General features: G+C 39.2%; 1 protein-coding gene across 1 annotated transcript in view; it reads left to right on the top strand.

Annotated features, from left to right (window-relative positions):
- Nucleotides 1–4,370: 4,370 nt before the first annotated feature.
- ELAVL4 (ELAV like RNA binding protein 4) overlaps nucleotides 4,371–23,610 on the top strand; it is an 81,216-nt gene continuing 61,976 nt past the window's right edge. The window contains exon 1 of the mRNA XM_060142601.1: nucleotides 4,371–4,487. Within this exon, the coding sequence (XP_059998584.1) occupies nucleotides 4,371–4,487 (117 nt within the window). The remainder of the gene's footprint in view (nucleotides 4,488–23,610) is intronic.

Genomic DNA, 23,610 nt, shown 5'->3' with positions numbered 1-23,610 from the left:
GACAAAGAAGTTAAATGAATCAGTGTTTGCTGAGCAGATACTCTATGTAAGGAGTTTTGCCAGTTTTGGAAGAGGAAGTAGGGAATAGGGCTGGGGACTTAATCCTGCCTTCTAAGATTTTGTGCTTTGTAGTTTTAATTCTTTGTTTCTCTCTCACTTTGTTTGTTTTGAGAAAAGTCAAACACACCTTCCATCTTCCCTCTGCTTTCTCTTCTAGTCTGTGCCCATCTTTCTCATTTATTCAACACATATTTACTAAGCATATTCTTCTGTGGTATGAGGAGGGGAGATCTTACTTTTAGATGAGTGAAACACCTTTCTAGAAGAATCCTTAGTTATAACAATTGTCACTTGAGTGAGATTGTGCATGTCAAGTGCCTAGTACAGTGTTTGATGTACAGTAGACTCCTAGTAAAAGAGCAGTTTTTATTCACACTGTAAGTCCTACTATTTTTCTTACTTCTTGTCCTCGCTTTCCTCTCCTCCCCTTTACCTTTACCTTTCCTTCTTCCTTCTACTCCTCCTCTTCCTCCTTCTTCCACAAGTTACCTTCCTTGCCTTTACAGTACATCTGTTTATTTGTAGTTACAGAATTATAAATGAGTCCAGAGTTTTAAAAGGCCCTACATTTAATTATTTCCAGTACTGTATTAATCTCGTTAAACACTGCATCCTTTAGTGGTATGAGTCGCTACTCCATATTTCATTTATTCAGTGGCCTTTGATTTGTGAAGATTTATATCTATACTAAGGAGTTTTTTTGTTTGTTTCTTTGTTTTTTATTTTATTTATCTTATTTTTAGTAAAGCTCATCTGAACTGAAATGAGAAGGCCTCAAATCCCTTAATATAGAGATCTTCAGAAATCTCTGTGTGTTTGCACATTGACCCTGCTCAGTTTTCTTAAGCTATGCTGAAGAATATATCAGTGAAAAGTCCAGACAGGGACTCCCTTCAATTAGATTTCTTTGATAAATATGTACTTACCGGTTTTTAGAATTTTGTAAGTAAGGCAGTTTTCCTGTCCTTTAAATTTTCTTTCCCAGAAAGACACCCTAGTGCTTTAAGCGTGCGAGCAAAGGCACATTTGAAAAATCATGCATTGATTCTGGAAAGAAGCCTCTGCTTTCAACTGCTGTTCTAGCATAGGCTTAGGAGTATGGAAAGAAGACAGTCAGATCAAGTGTGGATCTACCCTTAAGTTAGCTTACCTGCCTAGGTGAACTCTTGGTCATATAAGTTGACTATACATCCATTTGTCATATTTCTCCACACAGTAGCACTCTTCTAGCCCTTTCCAACAATCCATAGTAGACAAAACTACTTAGGAAAGAGAAAGGCGTGACGCAGTCAGGTCATGTACCTCTAATAGCACATCAACAGTGAATTCCTGATCCAACTGACAGACGCCATGTCAGTCGGGCACATCGTTCTTTCCTCTGTGGTATGTTTGCATTTTCTTACAACATTTGATTTAATGTTTCTGCAGGAAAAAAAAAAAGGCAAAACCAACACCACAATTCATCAAAGGAAAATTAGGCTTTAAATTTTATCAGAAGCTCTTAAATATAGTATACCATTGTCTGGGCATACTGACTGTATTTTCCCTAAAAGAAGAAATGCCAGCAGCTCAGGTTTATTTTTCAAGGGAAGAGAGAGAGGATAAAAAGAAATTGAACCACAGGAAAATGTCAGGTCATAGTCACTGATGACGCTATTTAAATGGTGTGCAATAATCACATTAGGGCAGAGCACATGGAATTCCCGATTTCTGCATGACAGTGAAGAAGGGCCAGCAATTATCTGTGTGTGTGTGTGGATATGTGAGTGTCTGCTCACTCTACCTTCCCACCCCATTTTGATAATTCAATTGAGGGGCAAGAAGAGGTAATCCAGACACCCGGAACAGGAGGAAAAGGTCTGCAGCTGTGCTCGGAGGGACTGGTGTGAAGAGAGAGGCTCAGTCTGACTTGGAGTTTTGTGCTATTGCATGTGAATGCTCTGGAACTGCTCTAATCGACTGAAAATGAGCCGGCTACGGTCATATGGAACAGGTCTGTTTAGCCACATCGCTGGGTAGCATGGCAGATGGTAGACCGTCAATGGGTGGTATTGATTGGCTGGATTTGCCTTAGGGTAGCAAGACTATGGGTCCTTAAAAACCCGCTTCATCTTATTTTCCTTTGTGCAGCTACGTACAGTTGTGGTTTCTCTTCTCACTCCCCCAGTCCCCAATATCTCCTTTTTTCCCTTTACAAATCAAAAGCCTTCCTTGGTAACCAAAATAGAGAGGTTACCTTGAGATAAACACTCTTTAAATTATCACCAAGGCAAGAAAACTCGAGAATATTTTATTTACTAGGCTGATTACATTTTAATGTTTGAAGAAAGTGACATTTTAAAATTAGTGTTTAAGACATATGGTGAGTGTACAAATTAGCTTATTTCACACAACCAGAATTTGATGAGAGCAACTCCTCCTTCTCACTCCCCAGTTAAAAATTGTCACTTGGAACTTAATATATTTGAGGAGGTTAAATGGTATTAAGTGATGCAGACTGGACTTAAAGATGAAGGAGACAGTCACTGTTGTATATGGCTAAATGTTGCCGGATGGGCTGGACAAATACTAGTATCGAGATCCGTGTTTGCAAGAGGATGTGGAAGTTTCAGGGCTTTAATTTTGTCCAGCCAAGAAAACAAAATCCCAGGTATCTGTGTACGTTGGTTTCTCTTTTAGATACGAGGGAACATAGAATGGTGCATGCATACTCTGTGAGTAGTAAAAGCCTCCTTAAAAACAGGTCATATAATGATATGAGTGATGAGGTTTATTTTCGTCCAGGTGGTTCTTTATCCTTTTAACATCATCACTTGGGGCTTTCAACTTGAGACATTCTGTTTATTCCTGGCAGAGGAGCAGATTAATTGGAAAAAATTGTACAAAGGAGACACCAAGTTAACTATACAGACAAAATTGTACACAACAGAAACGTTCCACTTTGAGGTAGATCCTAGGGAAAAAGAACAGCACTGGGGAGGTATATATCATTAGTTTGCTAGTAATAATTGTGTTTTAAAAAGAGGTGCTCAAGGCTTTTTTGTTTGTTTGTTTTTTGTTTGTTTGTCTTTTTCAGTGTCTCTACTTTTAAGCTTTTGGTTATTTCGTATCATGAAAGATCATATCAAATATCACTATGAAGAAAAGTTACACCCTTAAACTCTTGCTTCCATCTTGTGTGTGCTTCATTCATATGCCTACTTTTGAACTGGGTGTTTATCACACTTGTCAATATTTCTCTCCTTTTGCTAAAAGAAAATATCTCCATGAAGTTTTTGGTTTTCCCCCTTGCTCTGCGTTGATTGGATTTTCCTTTTGCATCCTTTGCTGAATGAAACAAAGCTTGTTTGTGTTTCATTCTTCACAGTTCTTATTAGAATTGGTGATGGTGTTTTGTTTTGTTTCCTCACTGTAAGTCAGGAGAGGGAATTTTATTTATTTATTTTGACAAGATACAGAGAGAGATACAAGACAGATGCCTGTTAGGATGCTGGCGTTTCTTATGTCACACCCTACACCCAAAAGCTGTTCCAAGGGGAAAAAAAAAAAGTCTTTTAAGATGGTTCATTTGAATCTGTGCACTCTACCCACCTGGTGGTTATACAGTGAACTGTTACTTTAAAGAGTAGTTGAAACACCAGCCATGTTTGGGGCAGGCTGCTCTTGCAAAGAGAGCAGTACATATAACAGGCGTCTACTGTGTGTGAGATAAGGGGAAAATTCAGCTCACTGACTAGAGGTTTTAATGTGCGAACTCTAGGGAAATAATATATTGACTGTTCCGTGGCACGCAAGAAAATTGAAGAACCCTTTGCAGACGGAGTGATTTGCAAAGGATTCTATCTGTTTCTCTTAAAACAAAATCTGTGGCAAGATGTTTGAAATCAGCAGGACGCTTAATGCTGCTTTGTTAAATAATGAGGTAATATTTTGTCACTTTTTTCTGGGCAGCATCTGTTTCCCTCCCCCTTCATTTTTTTCCTGTGTTTATGAAGGATTCTATTTCTTTCTTTTCTTTTCTTTCTTTCTTTCTTTCTTTCTTTCTTTTTTTCTTTCTTTCTTTCTTTCTTTTTCTTCTCACTGAAGTCAAGGAAATAGAATTCACGCTTCCATTTGTGTTCCTTCCTTTCAGTGCTTTTGGAGAATTTGGTTGTCTTTTTTTATTTGCAGTTTCAGCCGGCTGCTGTTTCCTAGCCCATTGTGCCACGTAAGGCTTCTCCACTGCGCGGAGTAGGTAGTTATTAACGCTGAATTGGCTTCTGGTACAGTCCATCTGGACTCTGTGTGGGAAAGCTGGCTGCCGGCGACTGATGCTGAGATATCTGCAACCTTTGGGATGTGTGCATGGTGGCGAGGGGCTGACTGATATGAGATTACTTCTTTTAAGGGAAATTGTTTTTAATGAGTCAAGAAACTGCTCATTTATGGTAAGAAGGATACAGCGGCACTGGCAGCCCCACAGCTCTGGGATATCATTTTTAGGTTGCCTTAGCTGCTTGAGTGAGACAAGTTTCTTTCTGTGGTGGTGGAGGATTGTGGCGGAAAAAAAAATATCATGCATGACTGGGAGACTCGCCTGCCTGATTCTTGAGATAATATGTTAAGAATCTGTTGCTTTACAAATGTCACACCACTAATGTAGCGGTCAGCCCCTCACTCTGAAAGATGAATGGTACTACTGGAAACGCAATAATAAGGTTGACTTTTCCCAACAATAGGATTCTGCCTTTGTCTTTAGAGAAAAGGCCTCTGAGGACATTTGTGCATTTGTTTGAGGATTCCGTTGAAAGGCTTTAGAGTGGAGGTTTTTGGAAAAGTGATCAATATACAAACTGCATGGATTTTTAGCCTAGCAAAACCAGCTAATTGTTTATACTGTAATATACAGTTACTATTTTGGAAAACTGGCCAGAATACCTTTTGATATCCCTAATGTTAATTTATGGCTCACTAAGTGTGCTGAAATTAGTATGGATGGAAGAAAGGGGTTTTAAGAAATTTCGACTTTTAAAACCTCCAGAGAAATACACAGTAAATATTTTTGTTCCCAGTGAGCTGTTTTTATTTGTGTGTTAGTCAGCTTTGTGTTCATGTTTACTTTTCACAGTATTTTGATATTGGTGAGATCGTACTCAGAGTTTCTGTTGTTGATTTGGGGCACCTGTACCTGACCTGTGTACGTATGTTGAGCTCTTTAGAGCACTTAACCTGTGAATTTGTCCTTCATACACAGTTCAAGGGATATTGTAGTACTATTGTGACTTGTAGGACTCTTTATACATTTGTTCAAGAAATTATTTTAAAAGTTTACTTAATTCAGTAGTGTTCCACTTGATGGGATCATAGTTTTAACATTTCTACTTTTCTATTTCACGTACTTTCATTTCTAATAGGTGAATTTATTTATATTCAAGTCTAATAGCTCATGTTGTATACCCAACAGATACTGTTTTATGGTGTATCTGTATTTTTAAAGTGTGTATATATATATGTATATTTGTATGTGTGTTCATGAAATAGTAGCTTGGAGAAAATAGCTTTAATTTTCTAATGTAAAGGTTGTTTTCTTTTATAATAATTTTTCACAGACCCATTTATTCTTGGACTTTGAAGCCTAGAGCATAGCATGATTTTCGGCCTATATTTCCACTTGGCCCAATCCCATCCCGCTGTCGACTCCAGCCAAAGATGAAAAATTATGATAAATTATGTCTTTAGTAATATGTGTTACCTCTGTGTATTTATTGAGGAACAAATTGACTAAATTATGAATTAAATAAATCGTGATAAATTAGCCTTTGGGGTTAAAGTAAAACATAAACTCCTCAGATAAGCCACTTCAAAACCCAAACTAGAACAAAAAACTATACTACTGAAGCCTTGGTAGCATAGCGGTTATGAAATGTATAAAATGGGCAGACAAACTGTATACATCACCACACACTTGCTAAATGTCTCTTTGCAAGTCTTTTAAGAGGCCAAAGAAAAAAGACATCCTTGGAAGGAGAGAAGCAAAATCACGTGTTCAGTTAAGCAAGATGAGCACCCTGTACCGGTTATGAAATGAGGCTGTTGTCAAAAGTATGTTTTACCTTTCTCTGAAGCAGTAGAGAAAGCAAAGAAAGAATGTATTTTAGTGGATTTTTAAAAATTCAGATCATGCTCCTATCCAAGTTGAGAAATAAATTCATTTAAATAAATCATTCATCATTCTCTGTTTTGAAAAGCTCAGGCAGAAGGCAGAAAGGTAGAGGCTGACAGCTGCCCCCCTTCTCCCCCACAGCTTTTTTTCTTTTTTGTTTATTAGGAAGTAGTTTTCTGAAGCAAACTTGTATGAACCTAGTTAAAAGAGCAAGCCTGATCTCAAACTTGCTTTCTTTTGAAACGCTGGCCATATTAGCTGCAGAAGGAGCATTGCTCACTAAAAATCAGCAATATTGGGTAATAATAAAGTTAAAATGTAGATATATTAGCACATTAAAGTGCTTTAGTTGTATCTTTAAGCCCAGAGGCAGGTCATTAAATATGCATTTTGCTAGAAAGCAACTGTCGAAAAAGATAAGGTGGTTGAAAACATTCTATAAGGGAAAAGCGCTCAGTCAGAGGGGTGGGGTGATACAGCCCTCAGGACAGGGGAAAGGGAGAACACTCCCACTGTTAAGGTTTGCAAGCCGCCAGTGACCTGCAGTTGTTACAGTACTTTTGAGCTGGGAGGAAGGAAAAGGTAAATATACAAGTATGGCTGTGTTGCTTCAGCCTGGCCTTAATTACCAGACACAAGAAGCAGTTCAGAAATCTGGTCTCTGTTGTTGTAGAGGTCACCAAATCATTAACATCGTCAATCTGGCAGTAGCTAATTTAAATAGCACCTGATGTTGCAACGCCTCCCTTCGTTTCCCCAGCCAATCAGATCCTGGCTTCAGCTGACAGATGGTCCCATAAATGGATGTAAAAAGGGGAAGCTTCGAGCCAATTTCAGCAAGGCTCTGTTCAGTTGTTCTTATCTACATCCTAGAATCAGGGGTTTCAGCTCACTGCTCCTTTTATTTCTTTTATTTTTCTTTCTCTCCCCCTACCCCCCCAAAATAATTGATTTACTTTACAGTCATCCACACTGTGTTTTGTGGATCTTTAAAAATATATAACAATAGTAGTCATTTTAAAAATATATTCTGAAATCTTTGCAAATTTTAACAGAAGAGTCGAAGCTCTGCGAGACCCAATATTTGCCAATAAGAATGGTTATGGTAGGTATGACTAGATTTATAATCTGTTGTTTGTGCCGCTGGAGGGGAGAAAAGCATATCCACCTTGACCAGTCTTATGCTTTCACAAGACTTCAGTTCTCTGCTGCTGTTTGGTTCCTACATTTACTATCTCTTTTGTGTAGAGAGTGCGGGTAGGTCCTTTTATTGAAAAGCAGTTGGGAAATAGATTGTCATTTTTAACAGGTCATTGTCAATTTTCCCTTCAACATAAAGGTGGGGGTGGGGAAGGGGAGGTGGGCTGAAATAATTGCTGGTTTGTTGAAATAGGTTATATTACCTGAGACCATAATGGCAAAAGAAGGATTTTCTTTTTGTAAGGGAGAGGGGGTTTGTCTATGTGCCTCCTCGGTTTTGTGGGGCTCGAGGTGGCTGCCGCGGGCTTAGGAATCTCTCCATTTCCGTGCTGGAAATTTAAACCTTGAGAGGCAGCTCCTGAATACTGAACGTTGACATGGGCAGTTGTGTTTCGGGGGGCTGCGCATTCAAAACGGCAAAGAGAGTGATTTATTTGGGCTTCAGTAAATGCTGCATCTTGTATTTCAAAGAGTTTCCTGTCATGACCTCATAAAAAAGAGGAGGCGGCTTGTATGTGTAGCGGTGCCTGGCGTGTTGAGTTGTTGCTTCCTTCTCTGGGCAGCAGCTCTGTAAGAAGGAATGTCAGCTTTTACATAACGTTCCTTTCCGCTTTTGACACACTGTGTGAGGGTCCATCTTCTTCTGATCACAGATGGAGTGGAATGGCTTGAAGATGGTAAGTGAAAAGAGGAAGACAGCTTGGAGGTTCCAGCCGTGTGTGTGTGTGTGTGTGTGTGTGTGTGTGTGTGTGTGTGTGTTCGTGCGCGCGCATAAGGATGGTGGACTGTGCATCGTAAATCACTGTGCAGATCGTTTGTGTGTGTATGTGTGTGTTTATTAGTGTCTCTCTTTTCTGAAAACCAGAATCCATCTCCAAGTATAATGGCACTGCACGCACACAAGGCACACACACTGCCTCTTTTATCGAACACACATTTTAGCCAAGCAAGGTTGGTGTCTTTTTTGACAATCACAGTGTCACCATCGCTGTTGGCTGGCGTGTCCACCGCCTCTGTGAGCTTTCAACAGAATTGCACGACTGTTAAAGTTAAAGGCACATTTCTTTTTTCAGTCTCCTACTCGGAGTGATGGGGAAGGCTGGGAATGAGGGGTGGAGGAGGTGAGGTTCAGTACCAGCAGATGCAATTGTGGAACAGGACTTTTGGATGTAGAAGGGGAAGTAGAAAACCTTTCTGCCAAAGTAGTAAATCTATTTTTAGCATCATCTTTTTCTGGAAAAAAAAAAGAAGCAGGGAAACTCCTTGAGTGCCGCTCCTGTTGCCTGATGTTGACCCTGAAGATATGGCACAAAATGGCATGATCAGATGCCACGAGTGCCCACTTTGACTTTGAATTTCATTAGCCATAGCTTTCACAGGGTTTCAAAGCTTGGTATGGGGGGAGGCTGTAAATTCATATCCATCTCACTTATTTTTTGCTAGAAAAGCCTGGGGAGGACTTTTCGCTCTGCATAGATGTTATAACAAAGCTGTGGTCTTTTTCCCATTCTTAGCGGATTGCCTTTGTCTGGCTGCTTGTTTTGATGGGTGTAAAACAAATAAGATTAGACCGAGCAGCCCAACTGAAAGCGATAGCTGGGAGGAAAACCCAATGAAAGGTTGCCGGGGAAACGAACAGAGGAAAAGCCGGGTAGGGAGCAGGTGGCTATCATGAGAACACACTGCAAACAGTGTAAAAAAGGCGGGGGGGGGGGGGGGGGGGACAGGACCTTGATTATCTTTGCTGTTCTTTGTGGCCGGCCCAACTTTAATTATTCTTTATAAATAGGTGTTAATTACATTTCTAACTCTGGTTTACAGTGATTTTTAGAAATCTATTTTTAAGCATCTGTTCTGTCTCCCCTGTTGTGTGTGTGTGTGTGTTTTTTTTTTGGTTTAAAAAACAGAGAGAGAAGGAGAGGGGGAAGGGAGGTAGGGAATCTTGCTTTTTTTTCTCTCTCTCCCTCTCTCTCTTTCCCCCTTTTCCCTGCTGTGAAATTGTGCTGCAAAAATCGCAAGGAATCCTGTGAGGCCATTTGAAAAAAATGTAAATTATATTGAATGAAGTTGACGGAAGCATAATAGTGAACTCCCACAGCTGATACGTTCTGCAAATGATTTCTTAGAAATTTCCAGCAAATATCCATAGGAGAAATGTAGGTAGAATACATTTACCCTAAGCAATGATCTTGTGCTAGGTGGTATTGGTGTTTTTCCTAAATCAGATATTGATACTACAGTTCCGGGGAGTTCATTGTATTTCTCATTTTATACCCCGAGTAGAAATTACTTTTTAAAATAATAAATGGAAAGCTCTATTCTAGTCTTCTGCTTCGCCTCCCTCTCCATGCCTCCAGCCACAAGATCCATCAGGCTGCACCCTTGCAACCACTGCCTTCCATTCAGCATTTGGTCCTGGTCTTGGCATAAACTGAGTGAAAAGCTGATTTTTTTTCCAGCGTCTCTGAACGTCTGGGACCCATGTGTGCACGGGTGACAGGCATCTCTTGCTTTTTCTCTCTCAAAGTGTGCTTTGCTAGTAGTCTCTTTTTCTTATGATGGTGGGTACCAGAAGGACTGAAAGGTATATTACTTAGGTGAATAGGAGGTAGCATAGAAACAACTGAAACGATGATCTATTACGGTTTCTTCTGGAGAGACAAATTAAGTATGTGATAATTTTAAGCCCCAGAATGAGAGATTAAAAGACACTGAAATATGCTAAAAGGTTAGGAAATATAATTGGCTTTATTGAAAGTACTCTTAATTTTTACTCTCTCCATTGCAAATCTCTGCACCCCTCCCGTTCTTTCTTCCTTGCAGATGCTTCTTTTTGTTTTGTCTTCTTATTGGGGGATTTTAAAAATTTGTTTTGACTATTGAAGTATTAAAAAAAAAATAAACTTATATTTTTTGTCATACGCTTGAACCTCTTACTCTCATATCTTGAGTGTGTAAACATATGTTGTTATTAAAAAATAGAATAGTTTTCTGATTGTCTAAAATTTATTTTTTTCTGAGAATTTTTCTGCATATTTTAATTAAGGGGAAAATAATTTCTGTAGGAACTGTCACCTTGGCTTGGGTTGTAAAAAAGACACGTGGTTCTACTGCTGACCTTTCTCGCTTCTTTGTCTTAAAAATATTAATACCTACTACCTGCATGTGGAGGTGTGTCTTTACGGAAGCACAAGGCTGAGTGTGCATTTATTAAGAAATGAAATCTGATTGGAAATATTTCTGCGAAAAACACCTGACTACATCACAGTTTTAATGATCAGAATATTCTTGTATCTCATTGAAATATAATAGTTAAATCATTTAATATTTAAAATTTTGAATGAACATAGGTGGGGAAATAGCTGAAAAATTTCTTTGAAAATCATTGATTTATAGGACAATTTTAATATCCCGTTTAAAAAAACTAACAAGCAACTTAACCATTCATTTGTGATCTCAGTTCCATTCATTCCTAACTGCCATTCATTCAAGTCATCCTCCTGGCCAGGTATAGATGAACTTGCTTCTGTTTGATAGTTTTCCAAAGCCTTAAAACTTTTTTCTCTCCCTATAGCCCTTCCTTGGTCCTTTGAATATTCAAGGATTTTGTTATAAGAGGACGTCCAGATTGTTGTGAGGTAATAACAATAGAATTTTTTTTAAAGAAAGAGAAAGAAAATGAGCTACACACTTTAGTATTAAAACTCTTGAAATAGGGTTTGAGACATGTTAGACTTCACATATTTTAAACTTAGCATTTCTACTGGGGATAATCTATTTGAAATTTTAAATCTGGAAATCATTGCATGAATGGTGCTTTGTGTGTGTGTGTTTAATATCTCTAAAAGAATTTGTAAGTGAATCAAGGTGTTTTACTCAAATAAGAGTTACCACTGACAATGAAAAGTGTTTCCTCAGGGCAAGTTCTTTTCTTTGGTTTGATTTCTTCCCTTTGCTCTTATTTCCTTATTGTGGGTGGATTCTCCTCCTATATGTAGACCAAAAACTACTCCGTCTATGAGGAGATATGTTGATATGCTGCTTCAGTTAGCCCTTGGCTTCTTAATGCCTTATTTTAATTAAAAAAAGGCTGAAGCAAATTATCAGTGTGTGCCGCAAGTAAGGAATGGCGGTCTTGATAGAGGTCATTGTACATAGACAGAAGTCCTTTGGCCTTGACAAATTTCTTCATCAGTTTCAATGATCTGTGGCCACCAGGCACTTAATTTATATGCCTGGACACTTAATATGTACATTTGTTGGTGAGCTGGCCAGCGGATGCTAGACACATGAGTATGCACTGGCAAATGCTGCAATGCAGTATTTTTTCCCAATGTCATTGGGAATTTGGGGGGTATGAGGGGACATAAACAGTCTCAAGCTTTTATCTTACTATTTCCAGTAGATGGGCTGTGTTGTACAGAGCTGGCCAATTCCCCTTTTGAAAGTGAAGTCAACCTTTTATTGCCCACTATCCATCTCCTATCCTTTTGATAGATACGTGTATGTGAGAGAGAGGGACTGTGTGTGTGTGTGTGTGTGTGTGTGTGTGTGTGTGTGTGTGTATCATTGTAAGCATTTGTGTTTCTGGAATCCTGCACCTGTCTTAGGTTTTCCTCTTTTGGTATTACCAAATGTGTATACATACTTGCAAGTATATGCGCATCTAAAAATGGAAAGAAAACCAAACTGGGCTGTTTTCCCCTAAGAAGTGGCTTCTCCTCCTCACAAATTCCAAGTTCCTTTATTAGGAAAATACAAAAATTCATGAAAAAGATATATCTAGACCCCACAGACCATTAGACCAAACACCTTTCTTTAGTTGCCACTTGAGAAACCATAATGTGTAAATTCATAACAATATTTGTGAACTAGAAGCTACCCTTTCAATCAAGGGGTTGGGTTCAAATTAAAATATATGTATATGTGAAATGAGAATTTTGTTTTCTTTGGGAGCATTTGCACCTAATCTTTAACCATTGGTAAAAACAAGGAGGAGGGAGCGTGGCTGTGTTAGCTTCTCGTACTTCATTTTGTGAGTGTGTGTGTGTGTTTTAGGAACATCCTTGTATTTTTTAAATCTCAGTGTGTTTTAAGGGTAGAGGGCTTTTTATACGTCAGCAGCTTTTTAAGTGTACAAAGAAAGGTGATCTGTGGGTGGGTGGGAGTTGTCACAAGCAGTAATTGTCATAAGTTAGCCATCTAGAAGTGGAAAGAAGAAAGAAAGCTGGAGGACAAGAGTGGAGAGGGGTACCAACATGTGGACCTGCACCTTGCCGGTATAAGAGATAATGAGTGATAAATCTGAACTGGTGCAGTGTAGGTTGCCCAATAATTTCTCAGAACCTTGACTTTGCAGGTTCATTACTTCTTTGCTTGCTTGTTCACACCTTTAATTATATCCAGTTTGGGATGCTAGCTGGGGGCACCAAAGATGAGCCATTTTGTTGTTTAGCTCATTAAGCATTCAGGCAGTGTGCTCACAATAGCTTTGGAGCATCAGCCATAGAAATCAAGCACTTTGGAAATGAAATTGTTACAAAAGAACAAAAAATGAGGAAGCAATCAGCCAGCTAGCTTGCTTTGGATGTTCACATCCACTCTGCTTAGTGGTAATATTTATGCTGTTCCTTGTACATTCATTAAGAAATAACTTATGCAGGGTCAGTGCTCCTAATAGGCTGCTGGCTTTCTCTCTCTCTCTCTCTCTCTCTCTCTCTTTCTCTCTCCCCTCCCTGTCTCTTTATCTCTGTCTCTCCCCGTGCCCTCTCCCAACTCCTGAGATTTTCACCTTTTGCCAGACCATTTTAGCACTGACCATTTTTGCTTTGGTGAAGAACGTTATTCACATCTTCATTGTATTAAACACCAGAAATATTTTCCCCCCAATGTGGATCCCCCTGTACAAGGATCAAGAAATGCTGAATGCCATAAAGGAATTCTTAAATAAATTTTGGTTGAAAAAGCAGTGAAATATTGAAGAAATAAGGTCAGTGTAATTGTTGTACTTGAATTTTTGTTTTTTGTTGTTCTTGGAAAGCCTTATTTTTAACCACAAAAGTAAAACACAAAAATAGCATATGTGATTTTTTTTTTAATGGACAAAAATTACAAGTCATAGGTCTCTCCTGAAAATAACTTTCCCTGGACTCTCGGTTTGAAAATAACATTTAAAATCAAAGTTCACTTCTTAATTATTCATTTTGAAGCTATAAAAATGTAGTAATTCGTAAGTATTTTTTCTATAAGAGGTTTAGTTCTTTTTGCAGGATATGAGGAAGCAGAGAAACAATTCCAGTCAAGATGGCGAATTCTGAAAAACACACCACAGCGTGGAGGTTTCCTCTGTTTTGCACTTTGTGGCATTGAATCTACTCCTGCTCATTCTGAGTCAGTTAAACCTTCTATTGTCTACTTTCTTGGAACAACTAGCCCTTGACGTTATTTTGCCAACTGTGTTCATAGTGGAGGCTGGCTATCATTTGTTGTTGGATGAAGAAATATTTGTTGAAGACTTATTATGTGCATTTCTTTGAAACACGGAACTCAAAGTCACCATTTCTTCTGACACTAATCAAAAGCTATATTAGAGGCTAAATCTCTGTAGGGATAAAATTGCGTGAGGGATTTTAAGGTTGGACGTCATTCAATGAGGTTTATGTCAAATTATGGGAAAAGATCTGTTGAAGCATTCAAGTACATTAGTGTTTTTCCTTTTGTATTTATAAGAGTCTATGCATGACTCTAAAAGATAGAAATAAAAGCTATTCTGGGCATTTTTGTCTATAAGGTTCCATGTATCCAGATTTCACTCTTAGGAAAAGGTAAAGTTTGGACAGTTGAAAAGAACTTGTCTATCTGCCGTCAGCTGCCCATGGAGCTTGGCTAGATAACCTGTTAATTTTACAGAAATAAGAATGCCTTGCTTCTGACAGAGATGACTCTTAGAATAACTTTTCCCATGTTACTCTCCAGGGACAATTTGAGAAGATAGCGACCTCCTTGGCATAGCCCTGTGCAAACTTTTTTTAGTTGTGTGGAAGTACAGTTGATATAACCCCTGTGCAAACTTGACATTTGCTAGTGGAGAGTTACTTTGTCATACATACCTAGATACTGTGTGCAGTGTGTATACGTGTGTGGTATAGATAGACAGCCATGACCCCCGATGTGCCCTGGGAAGTATCAGTAATGGCTTCTCAAGTAACCTGTGCTTTCCTAAGCTGCCAGTCTAAACCCTTTAGAGTTTTGCTTTCTAATTTGTACATGAAAAATAACTGAGTTGAACTTTTTTTTCTAGTGCCCCCTTTGAAGATACAACAGTAGTAAATACAGCTTTAATGATAAACTTTAGCTCTAAGTGCTATTTAAAAGTCTGTAGTGGAAAGCCTGAGAACTTGCAATCTTTACTGATGAAACTTTCATTAGGAAAGTGCTCACTTAAAATGGAGTAACCGACTAAGTCCCTGTAATTTGTGATTTTGACCAGATTTGACTCATCTTTTCTTATGTTACTTTTTGTAATACAGCCAACCACACATCTAAAATTCTGGATATTGTACATGTCTTCAATATTAATTATCTATGTTGATGCACTGGGTACAGACAGTACAATTCCCACAAGTCCAGATTCTTACTGTAACACTAAAACAAAAGTGATATATATGAACAGTATTGGGAAAGTTGTCCTATAGTAACTGTTCCCCAAAGGAAGCTTTACATAAATATTCATTTATTATTCAGGATATTAAAAGGGAATCCTTAGCTTTTACTTTTTAATTTGGGCTAAAATATGTAAATTGGTTTTATTTTGGAGTTGCTCTGTTTTAGGTGGCTTTGGGGAAGGATAACTTTTTAGCTTGATTATATTTTAATTGTCTCTGTGGTAGAAAAGGTTCCAGACCTGAAACCAACCTGGTTATTGTGATTAGAAACCAGAGGGCCAGTGTACAGATGGGACTAAAAACATATTACATCAACTGGTGCACGTGTAGAAAAATTAGATTTGTTTCTAACTAGATACCACTATTGCCATGTTCTTGTTAGCAGAGGCCAGGGAACCGCAAGTCTGCCTTGGGCTCGGAGGACCTGCACAGGGCGCCTGTACAGGCAAGCCTCTGGAAAGATTGCTCTTTGTCTTAAGAAACCAGGACGTGCAAAGGACTTGAGTCAGGTGAACTTGGGTTAGAATCCTGACTTTTCCGAATAGTAAGAGGGTGATCTCGGATGAGGTACTTGAGCTTTCTGAGCCTCAGTTACCTCATCTTTAAGATGGGAATGATAATGCCTGACTCACAGGGGTTCTGTGAGGATCCGATGAGAAACAGTATTTGAAGGCACCAGTCACATACAGGAGTTGAAAATTAAAGGTGCCTAGAGGACATTCACTCTCTTTCAGTCTGTAGTCATTCTATCCTCCGTGCCAGATGTCCTGGGGAGAAGTGACATTGCATGCTACCCTCACGGTCTCCATCCTCTCCCCAGAGCTCATGGGGATGGGGGTTGTGTTTGACACACAGTGGTTTTTAAACATAGACAAGCCCTCAGTTCTTCCCTGGAATTGTGTGACTTTATTAAGTTTTCTATATTCTCCTAGGTTTTTGCAAGGTACATCCATGATCTCCTTTGGAGTTCGAATTAATTCGGGATTTAGTCATTAGAAAAAAGGTGAACATAAAATTAATTTTAATTGATGCTGTTTTCCCATTTCTTGATAGAGTCTGTTAGGAACTTCATAACTCATCCAGAAAGAAAATAAAAAGAAGTTAAGGTTAATTGATACGGTCTCACCTTTGTTGTCTAAGATAGAGTGAGTGAGTGAGTGAGTTATTTGACTTTGGCACCGAAACCAACTTACTTTGGACCTATTTTTCCCCTTCACCACATCAGCTTTTTTCCCTCTATCCCTCTTTTCCCCAGTAGGCTGAATTCTGAAGTTCTGTTTCTCAAGGAGTGGGGAAGAGGTTGAGGTAGAAACCGGCTTAATGAGGTTTTTCTAACTTGCCATCAGTTTTTCTTCTCCTGCTTGGTGAGGCAAGATGATGGATGGCTTTGGCAGTATAAACAGCTCTAGAAGTGATCGGATTGTCTGAGAGGTATGGGAGATGGGAGCGGAATGCTGGCCCTCAATTGATTAGCCTCCCATTTAAAGGAAGAAAAGAGAAAGGAGGAAAATCACCCCGAAGGCCTTGACATAGTTGTTGATCACACACACATGGGAAGGGGTATGGGTGGTGTCAGGACTGGTGTTAGGCCAAGCCTAATTTAGTTTATACCTTTCCCAAGGTTCTGAAGGGGGAAATAAATAGGCACATAATAAATTCACAAACTGTTTTAAATTGGGACCTGTTGCTGTCACCAGTGAGGATGAAGAAATAACACAAGTAGTCCCTTCCGAGGATTCAAGAATTAAACTGAAAACATAACCTTAGACTACTGTTTTAGTGTCGTGGATTTTGAATTCCACTTCATATGATCATAGGAAGGATGTGAAGGGAGCAATTTTCTTTCCTTCAATTTAATACTTAAAACTAGGGGGAGGGATTATAAATTGATCTGATCCCCCAGGTGCCATTTTGCAGGTTCTGTGTTTCTATGAAAAAGACCCTTTACTGTGAAACAGACAGACAGTTGAACTTTTTCTCTTTCCACATGTATCTATTTCAAGGCTTCAGCAAGATTCATCAAAGGATTTTGTAAGCAGCCTTGTATGTGGTATGCAAGCTCTCTGGAAGAATTCAGCTGATTTTTAGACTGTGTTTATATGGGCAGAAATATATCTGTGGAAGAAAGGGGCTTAAATTTGAGAAGGTAGAAGACGTTTTCACATATTTTGTCCTAGGGAAATCTCATACCTATTAATGAAAGACCAAAAAGAGATGATTGGGTGAGTGATTTGAGCAGGTGAATGGACAGGGAAGTAGCAGGTAGATATTCTTAGGATCTCCTTGCCAGATAAGGGTTTGCATTATTTAAAAGTGACCCATATTTAAGCCCATATTTGAATCTCAGTTCCTTCTTGCTTTACACCTCTGGCTTAAGGTTATCTGCAAGAAGATAAAAAAAGACTTCTAGCTTAGAAGAGCTTTAATAAGAACTCTTGAACAGGTGAACTTTGGAGACACGGACTTGCAGTTGATATAATCTTAACAGTACTGCTCCTGAACTATCAGTTGTTCAAGAATAGAGGAGCAAGTTTGCACTTCTAGAACGTCAGCTGTTCTCAGCACAGTTTTGCTGTAATGGATCTGTGACTATGGAGATCATTTATCATATTCACTTAACGTTGCATAATTTTGACCCTGTGATGGCCGCTTAATCTCTTTCGTGTAGTTAGGGCAGGGACTGTTAACCCCTTTTTATAGAAAATAAAGCTCGGCGGCCTGCCTTAGGTTACATAGTTAGCAATATCAGCAGTCCTAGATCCAGAGTGTTTGGGAATACATCCAGCTTGGCCAAAGTTTACTTCTCGGGGAGCGAGGGGGAGCAATTCCTTTTTCAGATCAAGTTTTTCAGTGTGGAATCAGCAAACACAATTGTGTGTCTATTGCATATAAACCACACTCTAGGTGCCTCCTGGAATGTCACAGTATTTTAAACATACTCTAATATAGTGGGTAAGGACATGACAGAATGTGAAAATTGTCTCAGCAGAGGAGGTACAATGTGCACAAGAGGGAGACATTCGCTGTTGTTGGAGGAAATGCCATTGGAGTGGAGCCAGGAAAGATGGATAGGCAGAAGAATTAGGACAAAGGGGATTCCGTGTGGAGGGAAGAGTATGAGTAAAAGCACAGAGGTGGGAAATTACTTACGGAATAAGTAGTCTGGTATGAGTGCAGCATAGGATGTGTAAAGGTGAAGCTAGAGAGATGGGTAAAAGCTATGGTTTAAGGTGGTTCGGGTGTTTTGACTTGGTTTTGACTTTAATTGGTAGCTATGCAATGTCTTAGATCAGAAAACTAGAGTTTCCTGATGGTTTAGCAGGGTCAAGACCTGTCTTTATTTAATCATGATTTCTTAGAGGTTGAAGTCACCATAAAGATGCTTCTAAAATAGATATTTGTTATTTAGAGGGAATCGGCGTTAAAGCACTCTTCTGGTCACGGTGTGATGTTATGATGATACTACTCATTGGTACAGTCACGCTGAGAATTGCTTTTAGGGTTACAATGCCAAAGAGCAGTAGGAGGGAAAATATCGACTTTATTTCAGATCATAAAGAAATGTGCCATTAGAGGAGTTTGCTGCATTCTCTCATCAACAGGTACCAGTGCTCATTTTGTGGGATGTGTGGCCAGAGAGAGGATGGTGGTGGTTTTGGAATAAACTGATTTCCTCCAGAATAGAAAAGTACCCGCTTCAGACTTCCAAGTGCATGTGCCGAGGCATGCTTGTCTCCTCTGGTAGTCTGGGAGCCCTGGAGGGTGGAGATCACGTCAAATGCTCTCTTATTTCAATGTTGGGCACGTGATAGGTACAATAAATGTTTGTTGAATTATCATAATATTTTTAAAGAGTCTGAATTGCAGAGTTAGAAAACTTGTGAATCTTGGATCTGTCATCAATTTGTGGGAGTCTATTTAGTCCAAGTCACCTGACCTTTCTGTGTTTCAGTTTCTTAATATGTAAAATAGAATTAATACAACTTCATAGCTTGATGGGAGGATTAGTTAAGCTATATCCTTAATACACTTGCACAGACAGGATAACAATATTAGTTAAATTACTAAGTTCTGGTTTGCCTAAAATTGTTTTACTGAGTCTTGACCAGAATTTTTAAAAATTAAAACAACAAATGAAATAGAAATGAAAATTTCAGAGGCTGGTACTTAGCAAGGGCATTATTGCATGAAACTTTTGTTTCAGTTACCTATGTTCTGAGTTGTGATATGAAGTTGCTGTGTTCAATATACTACTTAATTTTTTTTACTTTGTTGGATCATGGTTAGTAAAACACTGTTCTAGATGATAATGATCTCTGAATTATCCAAAGGGAAAAAAACCAGTCAACTTTTTTCAGAGCTATGCAATGCAAATTCTCTAGTATTTTCCAAATTATTAAAGAAAGGATGACTTCTGATTATTTTAGATTTAATGTGGAACATTGTATTCTAAATCTTTGAAAGTTAATGTCTGCATGATGTATGTTGGGGCTTTCTATTAATTACAATATTTATTAAGTAGCAAATCTCATTCCTTTGTCGAGCTATTTTAGCTGAACCTGCAAAGTAATGATAATAATGACAGTAATAAGTAGTGGAGGTGACCTAGATGTGAGACTAGAAATAACGAAATAAGCTTTCATTTGTTGAGCTCTTACTATGAGTCAGGCACTGTCAGACAGCATCCCTTTTAATCCTTAGAACAACCTTAAAAGGTAAATGTTAATTTTCCTGTTTTATGGATGAGCTAACTGAGGTTTTGGAAAGTAAATTAAAGTTATATAGCCAATAATTGATTGGGCAAGGATTAGATTTGAACCCAGGTCTACTTCCAGAGCAAAATTTTAAAGTTCCATGAAGATGTATTAAGATGCCTGCTATGTATTAGCACTGTACTCCTCTACAAAGATAGGTGGTTCAATTGGTCTTTACCCTTGAGGGTTTGCTACCTGCCCTTGAGATTTTTCTGTGCATGAAAGTAAGTAAAATGTGATTTAATCATAAGAGGACAGGCATAAAGACTCTCATACTAAGTATTTTATTTTTGGAAGTACTGAGAAAAGTGCCTGGAAAATAGTAGGCATTCAGTAAAGATTTATTAAACTGAATTGAAATTGGATTAATTCTTACCTGGTGACTGGGGAGAGAATGGGAAAATACTGGGGAAGCTTTGTGCTAAAGAGTATCTTTACCTTCAGAGTGGCAGATCTATCTGTCCTAGAGCCATTCAGTGCCTTTTGGAATGCCTAGAATGGCAGCAAGGAAAGCCAACTGGAGTTCAAGAACTCAAATTATAAACTTCAAGTTTCATTCAGGCAGAGAGAACTTTTTCCATTTTAGTATAAAAAGAGAATCCTGTGACAGAGACATTTGGAGAATGATAAGTGAAGGGTAGCCTTCCTTAGAATTTAAAATAACAATAATAATTGTTGTTGTTAATTTTACTATACCACTTACTAACCTTATAACCTCAAGCAAGTCACATTACCTCTTTGAGCCTCAGTTTCCACATCTGCAAAATATTTATCCCTCTCAGCGTTGTTGTGAGGATTAAATAGATCCATTTGATAAATATTTACTAAGCACTTACCATTTGGTGGTCTCTGAGGACTTAGTAAAGGAGACATAGCCCACTGCCCTCAAAGAACTGAGTATCTGGTGAAAGTGCTGTGAGAGTAGGATTCGGACTCCCACCATGTGAATAGGCCACCACTGAAAGAACGCAACACCCTGCAGTCTGCTTTTGCGTGCATGTTATGATCATGCATGCCTCATTTGCATCATTAGAAGTTCAAGTTTATTGAGGGTGCTGTGACAGTCATCTTCTTATCCCCTCCTCCCCCTGGGACCCAGCCTTGCCCAGTGGTACAGTGTTACCTTATATAGTTGTCACTCAATGAATCCAGCCCAATTCAGCAAATATTTACCAAGTTGTTCGGGTACTGTGCTAGGGAAGGGAGAGTAACATTTGCTGAACAGAGTTGAGTTTTAAATGACTTTAGAGCACAAAGGGGGAACAGTATCATGAGGTGGTGATAAACTACACTAGTGCTAAAAATGCCTGTGATCTATTCAGGAAGAAAATAGGGCCCCAAAGAAAATTCGGCAGGGAGCCTAAAAAAATAATGTATTCTTTCTGTTTCTCAGTGCTGTTTTGTTCGCATTTCACGGGGAACCAGTGTATTGCTACCGGCACAGAGTTGAGATGCGATCGCAGAGATGGCTACTTTAGATTAATGGCTCAGGAGCAAGCCCTGCCACCTTCACCAGGCCCAGAAGACCCTCCATGGCCTGGCCCCTGCCCTCCTTTCCAGCCTCCCATCCTGCAGCTCTCTGCCTTCCATTCATTCTCCACTGTGGAACTGTGCCATGCTCTTCTGTACTTATGCCCAGACGATCCCTGGGTCTCAAACATACTTCTGCTTTTCTTTACCTGACTTCATGAGACAAATCGGAGGTGACTTCTCACCCAGGAAAGATTGTCTGAGTGATGCAGGGTTAGAGCTCCTCTGTTAGCACTGTGGCATCCTTCCATCATTGGCCTTCCGCATGGTATAATCAATTGTTGATTTGTCTGTTTTCCCACCACCTCAACAGTCAGGACTGGGTTTATCTCTCTTCCTGGCTCAGTAGGTGCTCAGTAATTAATTGTTAACTGAGTGATATAGTTGGATGTCTGTTAGATTGTCCATAAATGGGTCTTACCAGGTACGCTGTTAACCTCTAGCCTATGAGAGATGTGTTGGACCCAAAGCCCCCTTATCAAGAAGACTGGTTTTGACACTCCTGTTGCTTACCAACCACAGTCTGTGACTTTTAAGTTGAAGGTCTTGAGTATGTCTGTTTACGTGAAACTTTTCCTGAGCACCGTGACTCACCTGTGATTCCTCAGTAATTCTTCTTTCCTCTAGATTCCTTTGTCACTTGCTCTCTGTACCATGCAGTTAACAATGATATATCACAATAATGGCAGCCCTTTATTGTGTACGTGTCAGACTTTGCAAAAGAACTTTACTTAGGTTATCTCATTAAACCTCACAACAATTCTAGGAAGCAGGTATTTTTATTCCCATTTTGAAGAAAGAGCACCATGTAGCTTACATAACTTACACAAGGTCACATGGCTAGGAAATGTCAGACTTGGAATTCCAAGCCTACTCTGTTTGATTCCAAAGCCCATGTTCTGTCTCCCTGTATCTATTACTCACCTCTTAAAAGGTGGGGACTAAAAAGAGGCATTTAGCCTAGTGGTTATTAACATTAATAAGGACCATTTAGCCTAGTGGGACTTTTGATCAAGATTGCCAGGGTTCAAATCCTGGCTTTACCAGCTGTGACCTTGGGCAAATCACTTACCCTCCCTGTGCCTCCATTTCTTCATCTTTAAACTAGGGTTCTTGTGAGGATTTGATGGACCAATGTATATTAAGGATTAAAAACAGTGTTCGGCATATAAAGTGTTAATGATCATTATTATTATCATACAATATTAATTTTTGTCCCATTCTTCAAATATTTGTTTAGTGCCTGCTCTAGGCCAGATACTGGTCTAGGTGCTGGAGATACAGTGGTGACTAAGACATGCCATCATGGAGCTTTCATCTTACAGAGGGAAGACAGACTAACAGAGTAAATAAATAAGTGGATATTACTAGATAATACATATTTTGTGATATCTTAGTTCACATAGTGAAATGCTATTTTAGTATATGTGCTGCTGAAGCGAGCACTGGAATGCTATTTTAAAAATACAGGTAATGGAGAGTGGCACTAATGAGCACGTGTTTGTGGACACACAGGGAGAACACAACAGTTCAGCCGATGTCTTGCTTCTGCTTGGTGAGGTGGAGCAGTCCATGCCCTGCTCTGAAAGGCTGGGCTTTACATGTCCAGCTGCTGATGCTTGGGATGACAGGCTCGCCTTACCTGCACTCAGGGTGGGGTGGTCATCCCTGGAGTGGCAGGAAATTAAATGATTAGGTTAAGGTGTCTGGGCCTCAGGAAAACCCAACATAGAGAACTCGTAAATAGGCCAGGGGTCTCCAGTCTATAGGGGAAAGACTCCACTCTCTTTCCCTACAGTTGAGGCTGTGAAATGGAATAAATGTCCTGAAATGATCAGAAGGAAGTTTTGGCCAATCATTCAGCTAAAGACAGGGTCAGCTGGGATGTTTTGTCAAATAATTTTGTAAGATCTCCTGATAGCTCTTTGCAGGAGCCTGGACCTAAAAAGCGCAGTAGTCGTTGACACTATCATAGGATTCTTCATGTTCGTAAGAGCATTATAGTGGTCAAGATCATGAGCTTGGGAGTCAGAGAAATCAAGGGTTTTTTCCTTCCCTGCTTACTTGTAGTGGGGTCTTGTAAAGTCACTAACTTGTCTGAGCCTCAGTTTGTCTATAAAATGGGGTTAATAATACCTACTTAAGTGGCTTGTTCAGAGGATGAATTGTTAGCATATGTAAAGAGCCTGGTTCAGGGCCTGGCTATGTAGTAGGCTTTTAATAGAGAAGAATTTTTTTTATTAAGTTCAGTCCCCTCAGG

The sequence above is a fragment of the Lagenorhynchus albirostris genome, chromosome 2 (assembly GCF_949774975.1).
Source record: "Lagenorhynchus albirostris chromosome 2, mLagAlb1.1, whole genome shotgun sequence".
Taxonomy (NCBI): Eukaryota; Metazoa; Chordata; class Mammalia; order Artiodactyla; family Delphinidae; genus Lagenorhynchus; species Lagenorhynchus albirostris.
The sequence above is the reverse complement of the archived record's forward strand: the minus strand, read 5'-3'. Positions and strand labels throughout refer to the sequence as shown.